Genomic DNA, 20,192 nt, shown 5'->3' with positions numbered 1-20,192 from the left:
TCAACTCTAATTCTTGTAGAGGGTTTCTTCAAAGGGAGATCCAGTTTGTTTCCCAAGACATAGTAGTCTCCCAAATCATAGTGAACTGTGCTGATTCTGGCAGCTAAATAATTTTCAACTGAGGTAAGTAAGTGATCTGAAATGAAAACCTAGTAATTGATGACCTTGGATATGTTGGAATGTCATAAAAAGCAAATCATTTTGGTTCACTAATGTACTTTAGGGAAAGAAATCTGCTGTCCTTACCAAGTCAGGTCTCTATGTAACCCACAGCAATGCCATTTGCTCTTAATTGCATTCAATTGTTTGGGTACTGGTAGTAAATGCCAGCCTGATCAATGATCTCCACATTAAGTTTTAAATCAGATCTGATGTAAGGTCATATTACATGATGAGTTTCTAAGTTGTTGTAACTAATGTGAAACTGGGTAAGACGATTAGAAGGCCTGCTTTCTCTACACATTGTGCTTTCCTATCATATTCAGACATATGCCTTTTTTTCTCTTGCTCCTTCATGGTGCAACCAGGTGACCAGGTAGTAAACTATACCTATGCTAGAGATTAAGGTGCCCCATCTCTTTTGGATTATTTGGTCTTGAGAAGAAGTGACCATTGTCAGCTATAAATAATAAAAACAGAAAGTACCAGAGAAACTCAGCAGGTGTGGCAGCATTTGTGGAAAGAGAATCAGAGTTAATGTTTCGGATTATTTGGAGCTCAGTTTTTGTATAAATCCCTGAAATGTCTGTCCGGACAGCCAAGTGTTATTTTGTCTTGCTGTTTGTACAGAGCACTGAGAAGTGGATTGGTGCCTGTGTTTCTGCCCCGAGTAACAGCAGCTTTTATGCCTCAAAATCATTCCACTAAATACATTGCATATCTGTGTGTTCACTGACCAGCAGCCAACCTGGTGTAAGTGCATCTGTCAGATCCTGAAAGCCCTTTAAGGCAGGAGCCTACAAACTAGATCGCAGTTTTTTAAAGCCAGTGTGAAAAATGCTTTTTCATCATTCTCTGATCCATGGTCATCTGATCACTGGCTGCTTCTGAAATTGCTGACTTGCAGATTCCAATTCATAATGACTATAACTACAATTCAAGAATGCTTCATTCATTGTACAAATCATGGCTACATTCTGAGATATATGAAAGTCACTCAACAAATGCAAAGTTGTCATCCCTTCACACAGCTCATTCTCGACCTCGCTTGCAAACTACCATCGCATCTCCAAACTCCTGTCCCTCTCAACTTCTTGAATATGGTGTGAGCTCCTGTATTCATGCCAATCTTTCCTGTAATTCCGTGATTTATTTCCTCAATCAGATTTCTGTTCCCCATTCCCCCTCAGAACCCTTATTAAAGTCACAAATTACATTCAATGTGACAGAGACTGCAATAAACCAGCCTTCCTCATTGTCAAATTATCTGTAGCCTTCAACTCAATTGATTATGTCATCTTTCTCCAGTAGGGATTGTCCTAGTTTTCATTATCATTTCTCCAGTTTCTGTGACTGCACTGCATGAAAGGCTGCTCCAACCTAAGAATACAGGTTGTTCTGCAAAAACGCATGTTTTGTTAATATGAACTCACTAAATTGGGGTCACTGTTTCTATTGGTTATAACACGATTCTGGCCCCATTACTTTAAATTATGCTGCTATAGTGCGATTTTTTTTATAACGCGGGATCACATGAGAATGGAACAACCGCGTTACAGCAGAACCGACTATAGGTGAACATGAATACTTACGGATTAGGGAGATGGGATAGAATGTGCAAGCTTCAGGCTGTTTGGTCATGTCATTTATGTGCCTTATGACTACATGCTAGGGGTTTCAGCCTGTCCTCGCAATCTCACCTAAGTGACTATAATCTTAGCTCTGTTTCTTGCGGAACTGCAGCACCCCAAGGTCAGGATTTGATACCTGTAAATATTAACTTGCTTTTTCCCTTGAAATAACTGCTGTGCATTTCCAATAGTTTTGCTGGAGGAATGTGTTTTTATCGTGTGGACGTTGAGAAAAATTTTCTTAGCTACTTCTTGCACGTTTACCTGTTACTGAGGAGGAGCAGCGCTATCAAATATCTTCTTTCGTCCTTCCATCCCAGACATTGCTTCCACATTCTTACGCCAGTCATGGACTTCAACTGGTTTGTGTTCCTTTGAAGAGAATGGAATATATCTTAAATACATCCTTTGACAGCATCTCCCTTCCTTAGACAGCACCTTCTGAACCTGTGACCTCTACCACCGAGAAATGGAGGAGTAGCAGATACCTGAGAACACCACTGCCTGCAAGTTTCTCTCCAAATGTTACAACATCCTGACATGAAACTATATTGCCATTCTTTCATTGTCATTGGATCAAGATTGTGGAACTCCATACTCAGTAGCACTGTGGATAAACTTACACCACATAGAATGCACTGGTCCATGAAGACGACTCACCCCCCACCTTCATCTACCTATTGCATTCCTAGCCCCTGCTCCAACCCCCCTCCCATTAAACTGTCAGCCTCCTTGCCCCCCACCCCCATATTCCTGATGAAGAGCTTATGCTCGAAATAGTGAATCTCCTGTTCATCGGACGCTGCCTGACCGGCTGTGCGTTTTCAGATATTTGTTGACTGCACAGCTATGATGGACTAAAAGCCCTCCTGTGCTGCAAATGTCTATGAGTCAATGAGAATTGAAAGACTGAATATGATAGGGAAATTGGATGATGATAATGATTGGGATCTGTGGTGCTAAACAAGAGATTTGGAGAAAGAGAAAAGTAGATGTAGAGAGGATACAAAGGAAGGAAAAAGGAAATATTGAAGATAGGACACAGATCTATTGCTCTAGATGTTTGTATACTGCCTTCCTGCCTTTCAGTGCAGATAGTTTCTGTGCAATACTTTTTTCCATGATGATGACCTGTGGAACATGCAAAACAGAAGATATAATTCACACTTCTTTTTCAAAAACTATGTAGTGTAAACTGAGTGATTTTTTTTCTTAAATTGCAGCTAAAATCCCAGATAACAAGTAACTGTGAGTATGAAATGAAACTGAATGCCAAAAACAATCAGAAGTGAAATATTTGTACTTCAATATGATACCAAAGCTATTCATCATTAACAGCAGCACAAAAATTTCTTTGACTGCTCCATACCTTTTCTTCTTCCTTTCTCACTGATTTTAGATTCGACCTCAAATCCAATGAGGTTTTGCAAGTATTTTCTGCTAGAGCACCCAACATTTCGTCAGCAGATACTCTGACACGACGTAGGGTGGGGCGTTTGAATTTGCCTTTGAGATCTAAGATCTTCTGGTTTAAGCTTTCAATCTAATGTAAGAAAATATATTGTTATCCATACTCTTCAATTTGATCATCAGGTTTACAACTCCAGTTTTCTTTAATGGAAAAAGATCTAAATGATTCACCTCTTTGGCATTCTTGGACACTTTAACTTCAGCATCATAACGCTCTGCATCAACATGATCAATTTTCTGGTGGAATTGTTTACAGATATTCTGGAACATTCAAAAATAATGTGATCAGTATCACCAAAGGATTCAAAATCATTTATTTTTTGCTCCCTTCTATCCATTTCCTTTGTGGGAACTATTTTCAACTTCATTGTGAAATAGGTAGAAAAACAAATGGGTTATATATTGAGTAGGTGTTCTGCTCTGTCATATAACCAATCAAATATTGAGGGTAAAAATTATCCTCACTCTATGGTTTCTCAGCAAACTTACCCTTAAGATTCCAAAAGGCCAGAGTTATATGGATACTCTAGGTTGGCTATTCTATTCATTTTACTTCTCCTCTTTACTGATGATAAAGAATTCCATTCTCATTCTTTTCGGCTCTCCCTCACCACTCCAACCTGACATCAACCAGGTGGAGATCAAGAATGCACAGTGCAAAGAACTATAGGTACAACCTGAATTAAATTACTTTACAATGCAGAGTAAGGTATTATTTTGGAGTGTATCATTAAAGTACTTCAGTACAACTTGAAATACTCCACTCTTCAATCTTCTGTTGATAATCCTCAATCTGTGTCATAGAGTCATATCGAACAGAAACAGATCCTTCGGTCCAACTCATCCACACTGACCAGACATCCCAATCTGACTTAGTCCCATTCGCCAGCATTTAGCCCATATCCCTCTAAGCCCTTCCTATTCATATACCCATCCAGATGCCTTTTAAATGCTGCAGGTGTGCCCACCTCCACTACTTCCACTGGCAGCTCATTCCATACATGCACCACCTTCTGTGTGAAAAAGTTACCCCTCAGGTCCTTATTAAATCTTTCCCCTCTCACCTTAAATATGTGCCCTCTAGTTTTGGACTCCATCACCCTAGGGAAAAGACTTCTGCTATTCAACCTATCCATGCCCCTTCTGATTTTATAAACCTCTATATGGTCACCTCTCAGCCTCTGATGCTTCAGGGAACCAAGCCCAGCTATTCAGGCTAGCTGTTTGTCAGGATGTCCAAGAATATAGGAAGGCTGTGAAGAAGGTAGCACAGACAGGGAATACTTGTGGACACAGAGATGGGTTCAAGTGCTTATACTTCAACGCAAGGAGTATCAGAAATAAGGTGGGTGAACTTAAGGCGTGGATCGGTACCTGGGACTACGATGTTGTGGCCATCACGGACACGTGGATAGAAGAGGGACAGGAATGGTTGTTGGAGGTTCCTGGTTACAGATGTTTCAGTAAGATTAGGGAGGGTGGTAAAAAAGGAGGGGGGTGGCGTTACTAATTAGAAATGGTATAACAGCTGCAGAAAGGCAGTTCGAGGGGGATCTGCCTTTGGAGGTAGTATGGGCTGAAGTCAGAAATAGGAAAGGTGCAGTCACCTTGTTGGGTATTTACTACAGACCCCCCAATAGCAGCAGAGATGTGGAGAAACAGATTGGGAAACAGATTTTGGAAAGGTGCAGAAGCCACAGGGTAGCAGTCATGGGCGATTTCAACTTCCCAAATATTGATTGGAAGCTCTTTAGATCAAGTAGATTGGATGGGGCGGCATTTGCGCCGTGTGTCCAGGAAGCTTTTCTAACTCAGTATGTTAATTGTCCGACCAGAGGGGAGGCCATATTGGATTTGGTACTCGGTAATGAACCGGGACAAGTGATGGGCTTGTTAGTGGGTGAACATTTTGGTGATGGTGACCACAATTCTGTGACTTTCACCTTGGTTATGGAGAGAGATAGGTGCGTGCAACAGGGTAGGTTTTACAATTGGGGGAAGGGTAATTACGATGCTGTAAGACAGGATCTGAGGAGCATAAGTTGGGAGCATAGGCTGTCAGGGAAGGATGTCGTGGAAATGTGGAACTTTTTCAAGGAACAGATACAACGTGTCCTTGATATGTATGTACCTGTCAGGCAGGAAAGAAATGGTCGTGTTAGGGAACCTTGGTTGACGAGGGAGGTTGAATGTCTTGTAAAGAGGAAGAAGGAGGCTTACGTAAGGTTGAGGAAACAGGGTTCAGACAGAGCAGTGGAGGGATACAGGATAGCCAGAAGGGACCTGAAGAAAGGGATTAGGAGAGCTAAGAGAGGGCATGAAAAATCTTTGGCGGATAGGATCAAGGATAACCCAAAGGCATTCTATGCGTACGTGAGAAACATGAGAATGACGAGAACGAGGGTAGGTCCGATCAAGGACAGTAGTGGGAGACTGTGTATTGAGTCGGAAGAGATAGGAGAGGTCTTGAATGAGTACTTTTCTTCAGTATTTACGAACGAGAGGGACCGTATTGTTGAAGAGGAGAGTGTGAAATGGACTGGTAAGCTAGAGGAGATACTTGTTAGGAAGGAAGACGTGTTGGACATTTTGAACAACTTGAGGATAGACAGGTCCCCCGGGCCTGACGGGATATATCCTAGGATTATGTGGGAAGCAAGAGAGGAAATTGCAGTACCGTTGGCAATGATCTTTTTGTCTTCACTGTCAACGGGGGTGGTACCAGGGGACTGGAGAGTGGCGAATGTTGTGCCCTGTTCAAAAAAAGGAATAGGGATAACCCCGGGAATTACAGGCCAGTTAGTCTTACTTTGGTGGTAGGCAAAGTAATGGAAAGGGTACTGAGGGATAGGATTTATGAGTATCTGGAAAGACACTGCTTGATTAGGGACAGCCAGCACGGATTTGTGAAGGGTAGGTCTTGCCTTACAAGTCTTATTGAATTCTTTGAGGAGGTGACCAAGCATGTGGATGAGGGTAGAGCAGTGATGTAGTATACATGGATTTTAGTAAGGCATTTGATAAGGTTCCCCATGGTAGGCTTATGCGGAAAGTCAGGAGGCATGGGATAGAGGGAGATTTGGCCAATTGGATAGAAAACTGGCTAATCGGTCGAAGTCAGAGAGTGGTGGTAGATGGCAAATATTCAGCCTGGAGCCCAGTTACAAGTGGAGTTCCGCAGGGATCAGTTCTGGGTCCTCTGCTGTAATTTTTATTAATGACTTGGATGAGGGAGTCGAAGGGTGGGTCAATAAATTTGCAGATGATACGAAGATTGGTGGAGTTGTGGATAGTGAGGAGGGCTGTTGGCGGCTGCAAAGAGACTTAGATATGATGCAGAGCTGGGCTGAGGAGTGGCAGATGGAGTTCAACCCTGCCAATTGTGAGGTTGTCCATTTTGGAAAGACAAATAAGAATGCGGAATACAGGGTTAACGGTAGGGTTCTTAGTGAGGTGGAGGAACAAAGGGATCTTGGGGTCTATGTTCATAGATCTTTGAAAGTTGCCACTTAGGTGGATAGAGCTTGTAAGAAGGCCTATGGTGTATTAGCGTTCATTGGCAGAGGGATTGAATTCAAGAGTCGTGAAGTGATGTTGCAACTGTACAGGACTTTGGTTAGGCCACATTTGGAGTACTGTGTGCAGTTCTGATCGCCTCACTTTAGGAAAGATGTGGAAGCTTTGGAGAGGGTGCAGAGAAGATTTACCAGGATGTTGCCTGGAATGGAGAATAGGTCGTACGAGGATAGGTTGAGACTGCTAGGCCTTTTCTTGTTGGAACGGCGAAGGATGAGGGGTGACTTGATAGAGGTTTATAAGATGATCAGAGGAATAGATAGAGTAGACAGTCAGGAACTTTTTCCCCGGGTGCAACAGAGTGTTACAAGGGGACATAAATTTAAGTTGAAGGGTGGAAGGTATAGGGGAGATGTCAGGGGTGGGTTCTTTACCCAGAGAGTGGTGGTGGCATGGAATGCGCTGCCTGTGGGAGTGGTAGAGTCAGAATCTTTGGTGACCTTTAAGCGGCAATTGGATAGGTACATGGATGGGTGCTTAAGCTAGGACAAATGTTCGGCACAACATCGTGGGCCGAAGGGCCTGTTCTGTGCTGTATTGTTCTATGTTTTATGTTCTATATTCAGCCTCTCCCTACAGCTCAAACCCCTGGCAACACTCTTGTAAATCTTTTCTGTACCCTCCTAAGTTTAACAACATCGTTCCTTTAGAGACTTGACCAGAATTGTAGGCAGCATTTTAAATGTACCCTCACCAATGTCCTGTATATCTGCAACATAATGTTCCAACTCCTATACTAACCAATGAAGGCAAGCTTGCCAAACACCTTCTTAACCACCCTGTCTACCTCTGACTCCACTTTCAAGGAAATATACACTTGCACGCCAAGGCCTCTTTGTTCGGCACTACTCCTAAGGTACTTAATGTATGAGTTCCTCCCTGAAATGTTACACCACACATTTATCTAAATTAAACTCCATCTGCCACTCTTTGATCCATAATTTCCCATTTCTGTTCTTAGTCCAGCAAAGGTTTGTACCCTTCCATTGTTTTAATATGCTTCTTAAAATAATGGGATCTCAAAAACCTTAATGCAGTACTCCAGTTGTATAATCATTTGTGACTTGTGCAAGTTCAAATTCAATGGACTCTGCATAAAACTCAATATACCATATGCTTCTTTAGGCCTTTTTCTGTGTGCATTCTCACCGTTAAATATTTGTGTTTCTAAAACCTAAGACTTTTCCACCATTTTTAAAACTTAACATTTAGACAACTATTTCTTTATTGTTCTTTTTCCCAGCAGTGTGCCGTCAGCATTTTTCTATTGAACTGTGTATGTTTCCTTTATTAATTTGTCAGTGTTCTCCCAATCTCTTGTATATGTTTTCATAGTTTTCTATAACTCTTAATTTGGTATTGTTATCAAATTTCAATTTAGTTTCTCTTGGGACCATGTCCAAGTTATTCCTGTAAATGGAAAGCGAAGAATTACTACCACACAGTCTTCCTGTACATCATGACCCAAATTATCCACAAGCATTGATGATCTGTAGCATTGTTGTTACAGTTGCTATTTATTTTAATGTTTTACAAAAATGGAATTTCTTGCACAGAATGTCTTGCTAGAAATTCTGAGTCATACTGATAGTTTGCTAAGAAAACCTCATCCCAAGGCAATCCAGTAATTACTGGAAGGGACCACTTCAAATGCTGAATATAGAGAGTTTTCTTTAATGCAAATAAGTTGTCAAATAAACATTGTTTCTCAAGTTATCAATAAAAATTAAAAGCAAAACACTGGATGCTTGAAATCATAAATAAACACAGAAAATGCTGGAGAAACTCAACAGCATCTGTGGAGAGGGAAATAGAATTAACATTTCAAGTTCAGTTTGACTCATCTGCAGAAAAATAAAAGTTGTTTGATATTTTGGATTTTCAATAGGTCCTATGTTGGTTTAGTCTGCAGGAAGCATGACTTTAAATGGAAGTGTTTCTCCTTAAGTCAGCCAGCAGGAGGAGGGAGAAATTCTGCAAAATCATCCTACAAGGAAAACAGAACAGTAGCAGTGACAGGAAATAGCCAGGACATCCCCTGCCATCTTGATGACTGCATGTAATGCTGTTCAAAGCTAATGACATCATTTGTTCTGGCAAAGTAAGAGGAGACATTTTCACCTTCCAAGAACTCATGTTAACGTGTTTTGGTTCCCTCAACGCTATGTCCTCTCAACATCCATGCCAGTAAAGTATATAGCCCCTGTTTTTACTTGTAGGTTTTCTTTCACTCATTTCTGTGTCCTTCCCTTCCACCAAAAATATGGCACCTATCACACCCATTCTAATCTTCATACTGATATCAGGGATTAATTACATCTCAGTCACCCTCAAATTCTTTTTCAGAGAGAATTAAGATGAAAGCTATGTAGTGCACAAAATATATTATTATTTCAGATTTGGATTTTAAAATAAAATCACATCGAAGTTTCTGTGAAGTTCGTTTTTAGAAGTTCAGTAAGTAATTTTGAACAGTGACCTAAATATATCATTTCCAAGAAGGCATGTAAGTTCAGTCACATGTTAGATGGGACACTTGTGATGTTAATGGATAGAATTACTAATGTGCTGAGTTTTACAAACAGACCAGTAGGCTGTTAAGTTAGCTTTTGACTTTAGATCAGAAAAATCGTGACTTCATTTCAGGAGAGAGAGCAGTTTTCTCCTAGCAGTAGAATCAGGTCTTAGATCAAAGGAGTCAGTCACATTAACCAAAGTGGAGTGTCAACACTGGGAGAGCTTGGACAAAGTTTTCAAATTGCTTGAAGTCATAGCATTTAGGCCATCAGAGTTGTAAAAGGCTCATGTCAGCAGACTCTGAAAAACACTGCAGAATTGTCTCAACATTCTTTGGGAACAGTCAGTTTAATAATTAAAGAGTTGAGATTGGAGTGATAGTTCTCTGGACTTGAATATCTATAGAACTATAGTGTTGGGGATACAGTGTATGGCTTGGTAGGGCTATGGCAACTTCAACTTTCAAATGTTAGGAAATAGGTTAAAATTTCATTTTTCTGTTTGTGTTAGTATGTTTCCAACTGTCTTATATCTAGATATAACTTTCATTTTACTCTTTCATATGTTCTGTTGTTAAGCAACATCAGCAACCATGTGTGAATATGATCCATCAAACTAGGTTGGGGTGCTGTGATCTGACTTGTCCAGTACTACCACCATCTAGGATCAGAACAAAAGTCATTCCTTAAAAGCCAGGACAAGTAGCTGGTAACTGCCCTGAGCTTTATCCTTTAACCCTATATAGAGTCATAAAGATGTACAGCATGGAAACAGACCCTTCGGTCCAACCCGTCCATGCCGACCAGATATCCCAACCCAATCTAGTCCCACCTGCCAGCAACCGGCCCATATCCCTCCAAACCCTTCCTATTCATATACCCATCCAAATGCCTCTTAAATGTTGCAATTGTACCAGCCTCCACCACTTCCTCTGGCAGCTCATTCCATACACGTACCACCCTCTGCGTGAAAAAGTTGCTCCTTAGGTCTCTTTTATATCTTTCCCCTCTCACCGTAAACCTATGCCCTCTCGTTCTGGATTCCCCAATCCAAGGAAAAAGACTTTGTCTATTTATCCTATCCATGCCCCTCATAATTTTGTCAACCTCTATAAGGTCACCCCTCAGCATCCGATGCTCCAGGGAAAATAGCCCCAGCCTGTTCAGCCTCTCCCTGTAGCTCAAATCCTTCAACCCTGGCAACATCTTTGTAAATCTTTTCTGAACCCTTTCAAGTTTCACAACATCTTCCCGATAGGAAGGAGACCAGAATTGCACACAATATTCCAACAGTGGCCTAAACAATGTCCTGTACAGCTGCAACATGACCTCCCAACTCCTGTACTCAGTACTCTGACCAATAAAGGAAAGTGTACCAAACACCTTCACTATCCTATCTACCTGCGATTCCACTTTCAAGGAGCTATGAACCTGCACTCCAAGGTCTCTTTGGTGATTCTGGGATGGGAATTGAGGAAGGAAAAATAAAAGTGTAGATACCAATTGCAAATTCCTCATGCAGTTTTGTTTGCTTTCTGCTTTGAATGTATAAGGTAGAATATAGATATCTGCAATCTAGATCTTAATATCTTCATAGTATTTCTATTGAACATAACATATGAGTCCTTCTCCTTCACAACCATTGTAAACTATCCCATTTGCTTCTTCTCGATGCACCTGAGGAAGCAAAAGCTGAGGAAGCTGCCAGCACTTCATCACTATCTCCCTCTAAAGTTACAAATCAAAAACAATCGCCAGGTGATGTAGGGGTCCATTAGGCAAATGAGACAGAGGTAAGTATATCAGAGTATTTGGCAAATGTGAGTGGAACATGAAGAGGAAAACAGTGCTGCTCAGAGATTAGAAGATGTCATTCTTCAGCTGAGGAAACTGAAGATCTTATGGATCAATCCATTATAAAATCAATCAGGTATGTAGATGCTAGAAGTTAATTTTCAACCTGTGCAGCAAGTTCTGTGTGAACAGAGAACCTGACGTCCTCTGATGGAAAAGATCTTCATACCAAATTCTAGGTAGGTGTGGTGGTCGGAAAGGCAGTTTATGTTTCCTCTTTGAATACTAATACTGATACTGTACAAGTTGGTGACAGATTGGAGAGGGCTACCTCCTTCCACGACCCAATAAATGCAATGGGGATACAAACAAATATTTCACAAGGTTTTACTAATCCTGTTGTTATCATTAAGTCAATTTTCCTGCACATCAATGGCTATCCAGATACGGTACACAATCTGGGGAGAATAGTAGAAATTGAGTTGATGATTCTATCCCTCAGGATATATATTTTTGAATTTAAACTAGAGACATATGGGCTTTCTGTGTGTCTGAGTGGTTTAATTATTAGCTTATAAAGAGTTCTGCAGCCATGGTGACTTCTTTTAAAGTAGTTTGAGAGAGATAGCCCCCAAGAACTAATGGATTATTGTTTATATTAGAAGAGTTTATGTGTGAATAAAGTACACAGTGTGGTACAGTATGTTTTCTGGTGGAAGATTCTAGACTTTTTTAGAATTAGCAACACCAACAGCTTGGAGAGAAAGCATTTGATTTTAGTTTCACGTTGGGCAGTTCTGCAGGGTTCGTAAAACAGTTGCTCCGAAGAAAGATAAAAGATAATTAGACTTTCTTTTTTAAAAAAAATTACTTTATATAAGGATTCAATAAAAGTTTCAGATCAGAAGTGTTTGGATAAATCCTGATGGGGTTCTTTGAAACCGAAAAAAATTAAGCTCAAGTGCATGCAGATTCTCTAAACTGGGAGTTGGAAGTCACAGTTAAATTAAGCTGATAGAGTGATAGAGAAAGAAATTCTCCCTGGTGTGAGTACTGTGCAGATGTTTTGGGAATATTTGAAGGAGCGTTTTTGAACCTGTAAAGGAGTGCTTTTGGGATCTACACAAGTGTTTCAGCCTTAATTGGATTATATTCTTGCCAAATGTTTTGAAAGATTTAACTGCGAATTTTACATAATATTTTTGCTTATTTTGTTTTTATCATCATTTATTTTGTGAGATAAACTGCTGAAAATTAAATCTATAATATCTGTGCTCATGGAAATCAATTTTAAAAAATTATCTGTCAAGCCAGATTTCAGACCAGGATCAAACTTTTTCAATAATAATAGCTGTGATCAAGACAATACATTGATCTAGTTTAAAGTTGATACTTCTAATATCCAATGATAATAGCTGCAGAAATTGGGCTGGTGTTAAATTAACTGTACTGGTGAAAAAACAATTAAAGTTTCTGTATTCACTAATTTCTGATACGCACACTACTTTCAAGCTGCTTAATCTTAAATCATTGCAGAGAAACTGACTGACTACTGAAGATTTCAATTTTATTCAACATTTTTACATTGTTATTAATTCCAACCAATCTAGTTTACCTGAAGTTCCTGAATTGAAAGACTTGACGTGTTAAATTGTGGCACACACTCGTTAAGCATACGACTTTTCTCAGTATCTCGCTCGCACTTTTCTTTTTCCAGTTGCTTGCATGCACTTGCAAGCATCAATCTCTACACATAAAATACAATGGAATATGTTGAGAAAGATTCAGCGGTCCCAAAGATTGGCAAATACATTTTAACTGGAGGAGAAAGTGAGGTCTGCAGATGCTGGAGATCAAAGTTGAAACTTTATTGCTGGAACAGCACAGCAGGTCAGGCAGCATCCAGGGAACAGGAGATTCGACGTTTCGGGCACAGGCCCTTCTTCAGGAATGAGCAGAGAGTGTTCAGCAGGAGAAGATAAAAGGTAGGGAGGAGGGACTTGGAGGAGGGGAGTTGGAAATGTGATAGGTGGAAAGAGGTCAAGGTGAGGGTGATAGGTCGGAGTAGGGTGGAGGCGGAGAGGTCAAGAAGAAGACTGCAGGTCAGGAAGGCGGTGCCGGGCTGGAAGGATCCGGCTGAGACAAGGTGGGGGGAGGGGGGATGAAGAAACTGGTGAAGTCCAAGTTCATCCCCTGCGGTTGGAGGGTTCCCAGTCGGAAGATAAGACGCTCCTCCTCCGACCGTCGGGTTGTTGTGGTTTGGCGGTGGATGAGTCCAATGACCTGCATATCCTCGGTGGAGTGGGAGGGGGAGTTGAAATGCTGTGCCACAGGTTGGTTGGGTTGGTTCGTCCGGGTGGCCCAGAGGTGCTCCCTGAATCGCTCCGCAAGTAGGCGGCCTGTCTCCCCAATATAGAGGAGGCCACACCGGCTGCAGCGGATGCAGTAGATGATGTGGGTGGAGGTGCAGGTGAATCTGTGGCGGATATGGAAGTTTCCCTTGGGGCCTTGGAGAGAAGTGAGGGGGGAGGTGTGGGCGCAAGTGTTGCACCTCCTGCGGTTGCAAGGGAAGGTGCCGGGAGTGGTGGTTGGGTCGGTGGGGGGTGTGGATCTGATAGGGGAGGGGAGGGAAATATATCCCAGCACCAAGGATATATTTCCCTCCCCTCCCCTATCAGCTTTCCGTAGAGACCACTCCCTCCGCGACTCCCTTGTCAGATCCACACCCCCCACCGACCCAACCACCACTCCCGGCACCTTCCCTTGCAACCGCAGGAGGTGCAACACTTGCGCCCACACCTCCCCCCTCACTTCTCTCCAAGGCCCCAAGGGAAACTTCCATATCCGCCACAGATTCACCTGCACCTCCACCCACATCATCTACTGCATCCGCTGCAGCCGGTGTGGCCTCCTCTATATTGGGGAGACAGGCCGCCTACTTGCGGAGCGATTCAGGGAGCACCTCTGGGCCACCCGGACGAACCAACCCAACCAACCTGTGGCACAGCATTTCAACTCCCCCTCCCACTCCACCGAGGATATGCAGGTCATTGGACTCATCCACCGCCAAACCACAACAACCCGACGGTCGGAGGAGGAGCGTCTTATCTTCCGACTGGGAACCCTCCAACCGCAGGGGATGAACTTGGACTTCACCAGTTTCTTCATCCCCCCTCCCCCCACCTTGTCTCAGCCGGATCCTTCCAGCCCGGCACCGCCTTCCTGACCTGCAGTCTTCTTCTTGACCTCTCCGCCTCCACCCTACTCCGACCTATCACCCTCACCTTGACCTCTTTCCACCTATCACATTTCCAACTCCCCTCCTCCAAGTCCCTCCTCCCTACCTTTTATCTTCTCCTGCTGAACACTCTCTGCTCATTCCTGAAGAAGGGCCTGTGCCCGAAACGTCGAATCTCCTGTTCCCTGGATGCTGCCTGACCTGCTGTGCTGTTCCAGCAATAAAGTTTCAAATACATTTTAACTACCAATTTTAAAAGGGTTTTCTCTTTAGGTAACTTGATTTCTTAAAATTATTGGCTTGATTTACCACTGGACAGTAATTTGCATGTTAGCCATTAAAACTACTTTGAGAAGCATTAATATTTGTATGCAAAATCTATCATAAATTGAACAGGGTCATAAATACAATGCTGATAAATGAAAGTCACCAACTCAGCCAATGTTGCAGCAGATCCAATTACTTTCAAATGATGAACTTTAACATATTTACCATGAAGAGTGAAAATCATTGCATCCTAAATGGGAGGTAATGCGTATACCCTACATGTGTATAAATGGGAGATTCTGTCTCCAGTTTCCAGTGATAGCATCTTAGTCATTATCAATGGAGCTATGTTGCTATTACCATTAGGATTTTGCAGGCGTGGATGGAGGGGCATGAATACCAGAATGAAGAGGAGTGACAAGAAGAGGAGTAAGGGTGAAGGATGGTAAAGAGAGGCATTAGGAAGTGTAGCATGGGGGAAAAGAGAGTGAAAAATCTATGGCAAGAGGAGCAAAGCAGAAAGCATCCTAATGGAAGAAGGGACGAGACTGCACAACAAAGGACAAATTGTTGAGACTTGGAAGAGAAAATAGAGACAAAAGAATGGGGATGGGTGGTAGTTAAAAAGGAGTTTGATTAAAATAATGGAGCAGTGGATAATAGTGGAGGACAGATTGGATAGCAGTGAAAGGAAGTTTTCTGGGGAAAATTAAGGGGAAGGCAGGAGCACTAAAATACAAGAAATGGAGGCAAAGCAGAAATGGTTAATATTGAAGTGAAGAAAAAATGAAATAGAAATCAGGATCTTTTAGGAGAGAGAAGGAAGAAGCTTGAATGAAGATTTTAACTTTCAGTGGAAATCAGGGGAAAGGCAGGGGTCAACCTCAGAAGCCAGATCTATTGTAACAGGTATCAATACCAATTCTGGCCAACTGCTTACATTCTCAGAAAAGGGTATATAAAGAGGTAGCTGCAAGGCTGCCATCAGAAATATGGAAACATGAGCAGAGTTCAGGATGAGTGATGCACAATGTTTCCTCATCAGGCCTTCAAATATCATTCCTGCTTGTTTTGGCCCCACAAAGGTATATTTTGTACTAATCTCTTGAAGTCTGACAAATTTTGCTGATCAGTCTGTCCATGGCAGATTCCCCAGTTAGTGTGGACTATTAAAACTGTCCTGACCTCATAGTCAATCAGTGAGCCTTCTAATACGTATATCTTCATAAGGTGTCCATGAGTTGGGCGAACAAGTCAAGCTTCTTGATAGTGAACATCAATAGCCAGGCAGTATCAGAATGGCAAGAGATTCCACAGGGTTTAACTTTAAATCCACTTGGACAGTGAATGTAAATTGAGAGCAGAAGAAGAGTTGCATCATTAATTCAGTGGGAGTTGGAAGGAAGATTGCCTTTCTACAGTAACTGAAACAGGATAATGATAGCAGCATAACACTTGTGCCAAGGACAGTATCAGATTAACACAAGTATTGAAGAAGAAAATTGTATTTAAACAAATTGGATAGGAAGAAGAACTGGGAAAATTTAAGATTAGTGTTTCTGGTGAGATTTGGATGGGGGTGCAGTGTATTTTCAAATTAACTCTGAAGAGTATGGTGTTCCTCTGTGAATTGTTACATGTTGGAATAACTTGTTGAGGTGGGTTTAGGATATGTGACAGTGGTCTTTTGAACAATCTGAATATCTCTTTGTTTTTTCATTACTTTAAATTCAATGAACTACTTTTTCTAATATTATATTCATTCATGGGATATGGGTGCCACTGTCTAAATGCACAAGCATTTATTGCCCATCCCTAGTTACCCTTGAGAAGATTGTGGTGAGCTGCCTCATTGAACAACTGCAGTCAGTGTGCTGTAAGAAGAAGCACACATTAGAAAAGGAGTTTAAGATTTTGACCCACTGACAGTGAAGGAACAGCGATATATTTCCAACTCAGGATAGGGAGTGGCTCAGGTAATTTGAAATTGTTGGTTTTCTCATGTATCTGCTGCTCTTGCTCTTCTAATTGGTAGTCATTGTGGGTTTGGACGCTGCTACAAAGCTTTGGTGAATTTCTACAGTGCATCTTGTGGATATTACACATTGCTGTACTGAGCATTGAGGAAGGAGGGAGTGAATGTTTGTGAATATGGTGCCACTCAAAACTACTTTGGCTTGAATCATGTCAAGCTTCTTGAGTGGTGTTGGAGGCTGAACTCACCAGGCAAGTAGGAATATTTCATCACAGTGCTGATTTGTACTTTGTAAGTAGTAGACAAGCTTTGGGGAGTCAGGGGGTGAATTACTTGGTGCAGGATTCCTAGTCTCTGACTTGCTCTTTTGGCCAGTATTTATATGGGCAGTCCTATATGGATTGAGGATGGTCATTTTTTCAATTGACTTGGTCACTGGATCCCCATAAAACATTTCACCAAGTTTGTTCCTTCTAACTGTAGATACTTTCTTCGGCTTTTCATATACCCATGGTTCTTTTTCTCCAGTACTAATGAATGAATATTGAGAAAGATTCAGCTTGAATTATAAAAGCATAAACTTTAGTTTTTTAGAGTTTGTTTCTTCAACTCGATGAGTGCTGTTTTGGCTTCAAAATGGCATCTATGGCATTCACTTCTCAAGTAACTTGTGCCAAACAGCATTTTGGTGATCACATTTGTGCACATGCAAAGACCATCTGCCAGAGGTAAGTAGAGTAGGCAGATAGTGACGTCAATATCGATGCTGATTTTATGCCAGCATTGCTATTTTGAAGCTCAAAATTCCAGCTAATGTCCTACGTAACCTTGCAAAGTTGAACATGCTTAGAACAGCTATTGAAGAGGACCATCAACTAGCTCCAGGTTGTTTGCTGATTGATTTCTACTGGTGGTTTCTGCAATTCTAAGTTTTACAAAATGTCTTTAAAGTTCATAAAGAGCAGTGTGCCATGTGTGGAAGAACTGCTTAACTTTAAAGATTTCACACATGAGGAAACGGAAGAACTGAAAGATTCTAAGCAGGAAGTCATACTCAGCAAAGGAAAAAATAATCTCAAACTGCACCTGAGCACAGTCATGATTGGTTAGATACCTGCACTCAATAAGAAAACATTTACTGAAATCTGGCACCTCAAAACAGGGCAAGGATAGCATTTCCAGTCTTTGTGAAAGTGTTTGGTGATGAACTATTGAATGTGTTGGCTTCGAGACTGGAATTGACAAGATATGCAACATTCCATAGTTAGCCATCACCTGTTTGTGTCGGTGACTAAGGCTCTTTATTCCAAGAAAACTCAATGCACTTAATTCTTTCTTGTCCTGCCTCAGAAGCCAGAACCCAGCTTTGTGAGAATTTTATGATTCCTGTGGTGCATGGTGCTGAGTTTCACAGGGACCTTATGGCAATCCTGAGAAATACAGTGGATCAAAATGATTCTACTCCCTCCCAATCCAAATGGTGTGTGATTCAAGTCTAGCATCACTTCAATATTTTCAGTTTTATCTCAATAGAAATGAATCAACTTTTGGTTTGCTATATTCTCTCACACTGCTGACATGTGGTGGAATGTTTAGTGATTGGTGTATTAGTATTCTGAGATCTCTTAGAATTAGAATCCCTACAGTGTGGAAACAGGCCCTTCGGCCCAACAAGTCCACACTGACCCTTCGAAGAGTAACCCACCCAGACCTATTCCCTCACCCTATTGTTTTTACCCCTGACTAATGCACCTAACCTACACATCCCTGAACACTATGGGCAACTTAGCATGGTCAATCCACCTAACCTGCATACCTTTGGATTGTGGGAGGAAACCAGAGCACCCGGAGGAAACCCACGCAGACATGGGGAGAATGTGCAAACTCCACACAGACAGTCGCCTGAGGCTAGAATCGAACCCAGGTCCCTGGCATTGTGAGGCAGTAGTGCTAACCACTGAGCCACCGTACCGCCCACTTCCTTCTTTCCTCATCCCTGTCTAGAATTGTACCTTCCAAGTAGTATGGGATAAACTACACGATTTGCAAACATCTCCAACACCAATCTGAAAAGAGTCTGTAAGCAAAAGTTAATGACTATGGTCATCTTCACAGCCATGAAAGTGAAGTCCCCGATCATGCATTTGTGGCAGCATCAAGTGGCAGAGTTCAATTAGGATACTTTTATTGAGGTGTAGACATCTGACACATTATTCTTTGCCAAGGTTCAGTCAAGACAATCAGTCTCTGAACTCTCTAGGGAAATATGGCCTCCTACTGAGAGGTCTATTCCCTTTCCTTTATCTCCCTCTTCCAATAGTTGTTCCTGTTCTGTATGACTACTGTTCTTTCTCTGCTCCAAGTTTCGTGTATTCCAGGCATTGGCTACTACTGCACCCAGGTTTGGGAGCAGTTTTTTTTTTCTGGAAGCCATAATGTCTGCAAAACATTCTTCAACATTTGGCACACTACCCCCATGGACATTTTCAGCTTTAAACAGCTACAGTAAACATTGTTAAAAAATGACACAACACCAGGTGTTAGCCCAACAGGTTTATTTGGAAGCACTAGCTTTCGGAGCGTTGCTCCTTCATCAGGTGGTTGTGGAGTATAAGATCGTAAGACACATAACATTTTGGGCCCTCAATGGCAGCCAGAGTATCAAACAACTGATGTTTTCATGCCGATGGTAGCATCTGTTGTCACGTTACGTCAACATCATTGAACCTGTTGGTGTGCTTTCACTAATTTTCAAAATTGTTATATTTGGATATATAATCACCAAGAGTATAGCAAGATATTCATAGGGTTGGGTTCATTATGCGTAAATAAAATGTGTGAGCTCTATAACTGTGACTTCTATCTATTAATGGAATAATAATCTAACCTGGCTTTCAGTCATTGCCTGCAAGGTGACTGTTTTACTGTTAGATCAAATGATATAGTGATAATTCATGGATACCAACACTGAAGTTACCTCGTAGTAAACTGGAAATCAAATCTCCTGGAATTTTTATTGTCAATGTTAAGTATTGCTACAATTTAAATACTAACTGAGTGGTGCAATGCCTATCATGACAGGAATTCAGATGCATGGTAAGATGTATTATTCTTAGTAGAGGTATCTATTTCTTTGTTAAATAGAATATCTTTCGATTGTGGAATTGCAGCAAACATGTCAAATTCTTACCTTAAGTAGGATTCTGCGAGCAATCGGAACTTTGGCTTTTCTTGGCTTTAATGATACAAAATGAATAATTATTTAATCACACGAAAAGAAGAGAGCTTCAATAAATAAATGAAAAGTAAAACTGATGGCAAGCTGCCAGGCCTGTAAACAGCAGATCCGCCGCCTCCAAATGGACCCCACCACCAGGGATATATTTCCCTCCCCACCCCTTTCCGCTTTCCGCAAAGTCCGTTCCCTCCATGACTACCTGGTCAGGTCCACGCCCCCCAACAACCCACCCTTCCATCGTGGCACCTTCCCCTGCCACCGTAGGAATTGCAAAACCTGCGCCCACACCTCCTCCCTCACCTCTATCCAAGGCCCCAAAGGAGCCTTC

The 20,192-nt window shown here is 41.7% G+C and overlaps 1 protein-coding gene across 2 annotated transcripts in view; it reads right to left on the bottom strand.

Annotated features, from left to right (window-relative positions):
- The window catches only part of LOC122561632 (troponin I, slow skeletal muscle-like), a 44,570-nt gene that overhangs the window by 3,325 nt on the left and 21,053 nt on the right, over positions 1-20,192 (bottom strand). The window contains exons 3-7 of one of the 2 annotated variants that reach the window (XM_043713569.2): positions 19,817-19,861; positions 12,762-12,893; positions 3,432-3,521; positions 3,160-3,333; positions 2,055-2,162 (exon numbers count right to left, since the gene is read on the bottom strand). In XM_043713569.2, coding sequence (XP_043569504.2) covers positions 2,058-2,162; positions 3,160-3,333; positions 3,432-3,521; positions 12,762-12,887 — 495 coding nt within the window. In that variant the 5' untranslated portion in view covers positions 12,888-12,893; positions 19,817-19,861 and the 3' untranslated portion in view covers positions 2,055-2,057. Of the gene's footprint in view, positions 1-2,054; positions 2,163-3,159; positions 3,334-3,431; positions 3,522-12,761; positions 12,894-19,816; positions 19,873-20,192 lie in introns of those variants that run through there. The other variant, XM_087999634.1, reaches the window with a different exon arrangement.

Source organism: Chiloscyllium plagiosum, unplaced genomic scaffold (genome assembly GCF_037043375.1).
Source record: "Chiloscyllium plagiosum isolate Xiang-an unplaced genomic scaffold, Cpla_swu_hap1 HiC_scaffold_23, whole genome shotgun sequence".
NCBI lineage: Eukaryota > Metazoa > Chordata > Chondrichthyes > Orectolobiformes > Hemiscylliidae > Chiloscyllium > Chiloscyllium plagiosum.
Note: the sequence above shows the minus strand (reverse complement) of the source record. Positions and strands in the feature narration are given on the sequence as shown.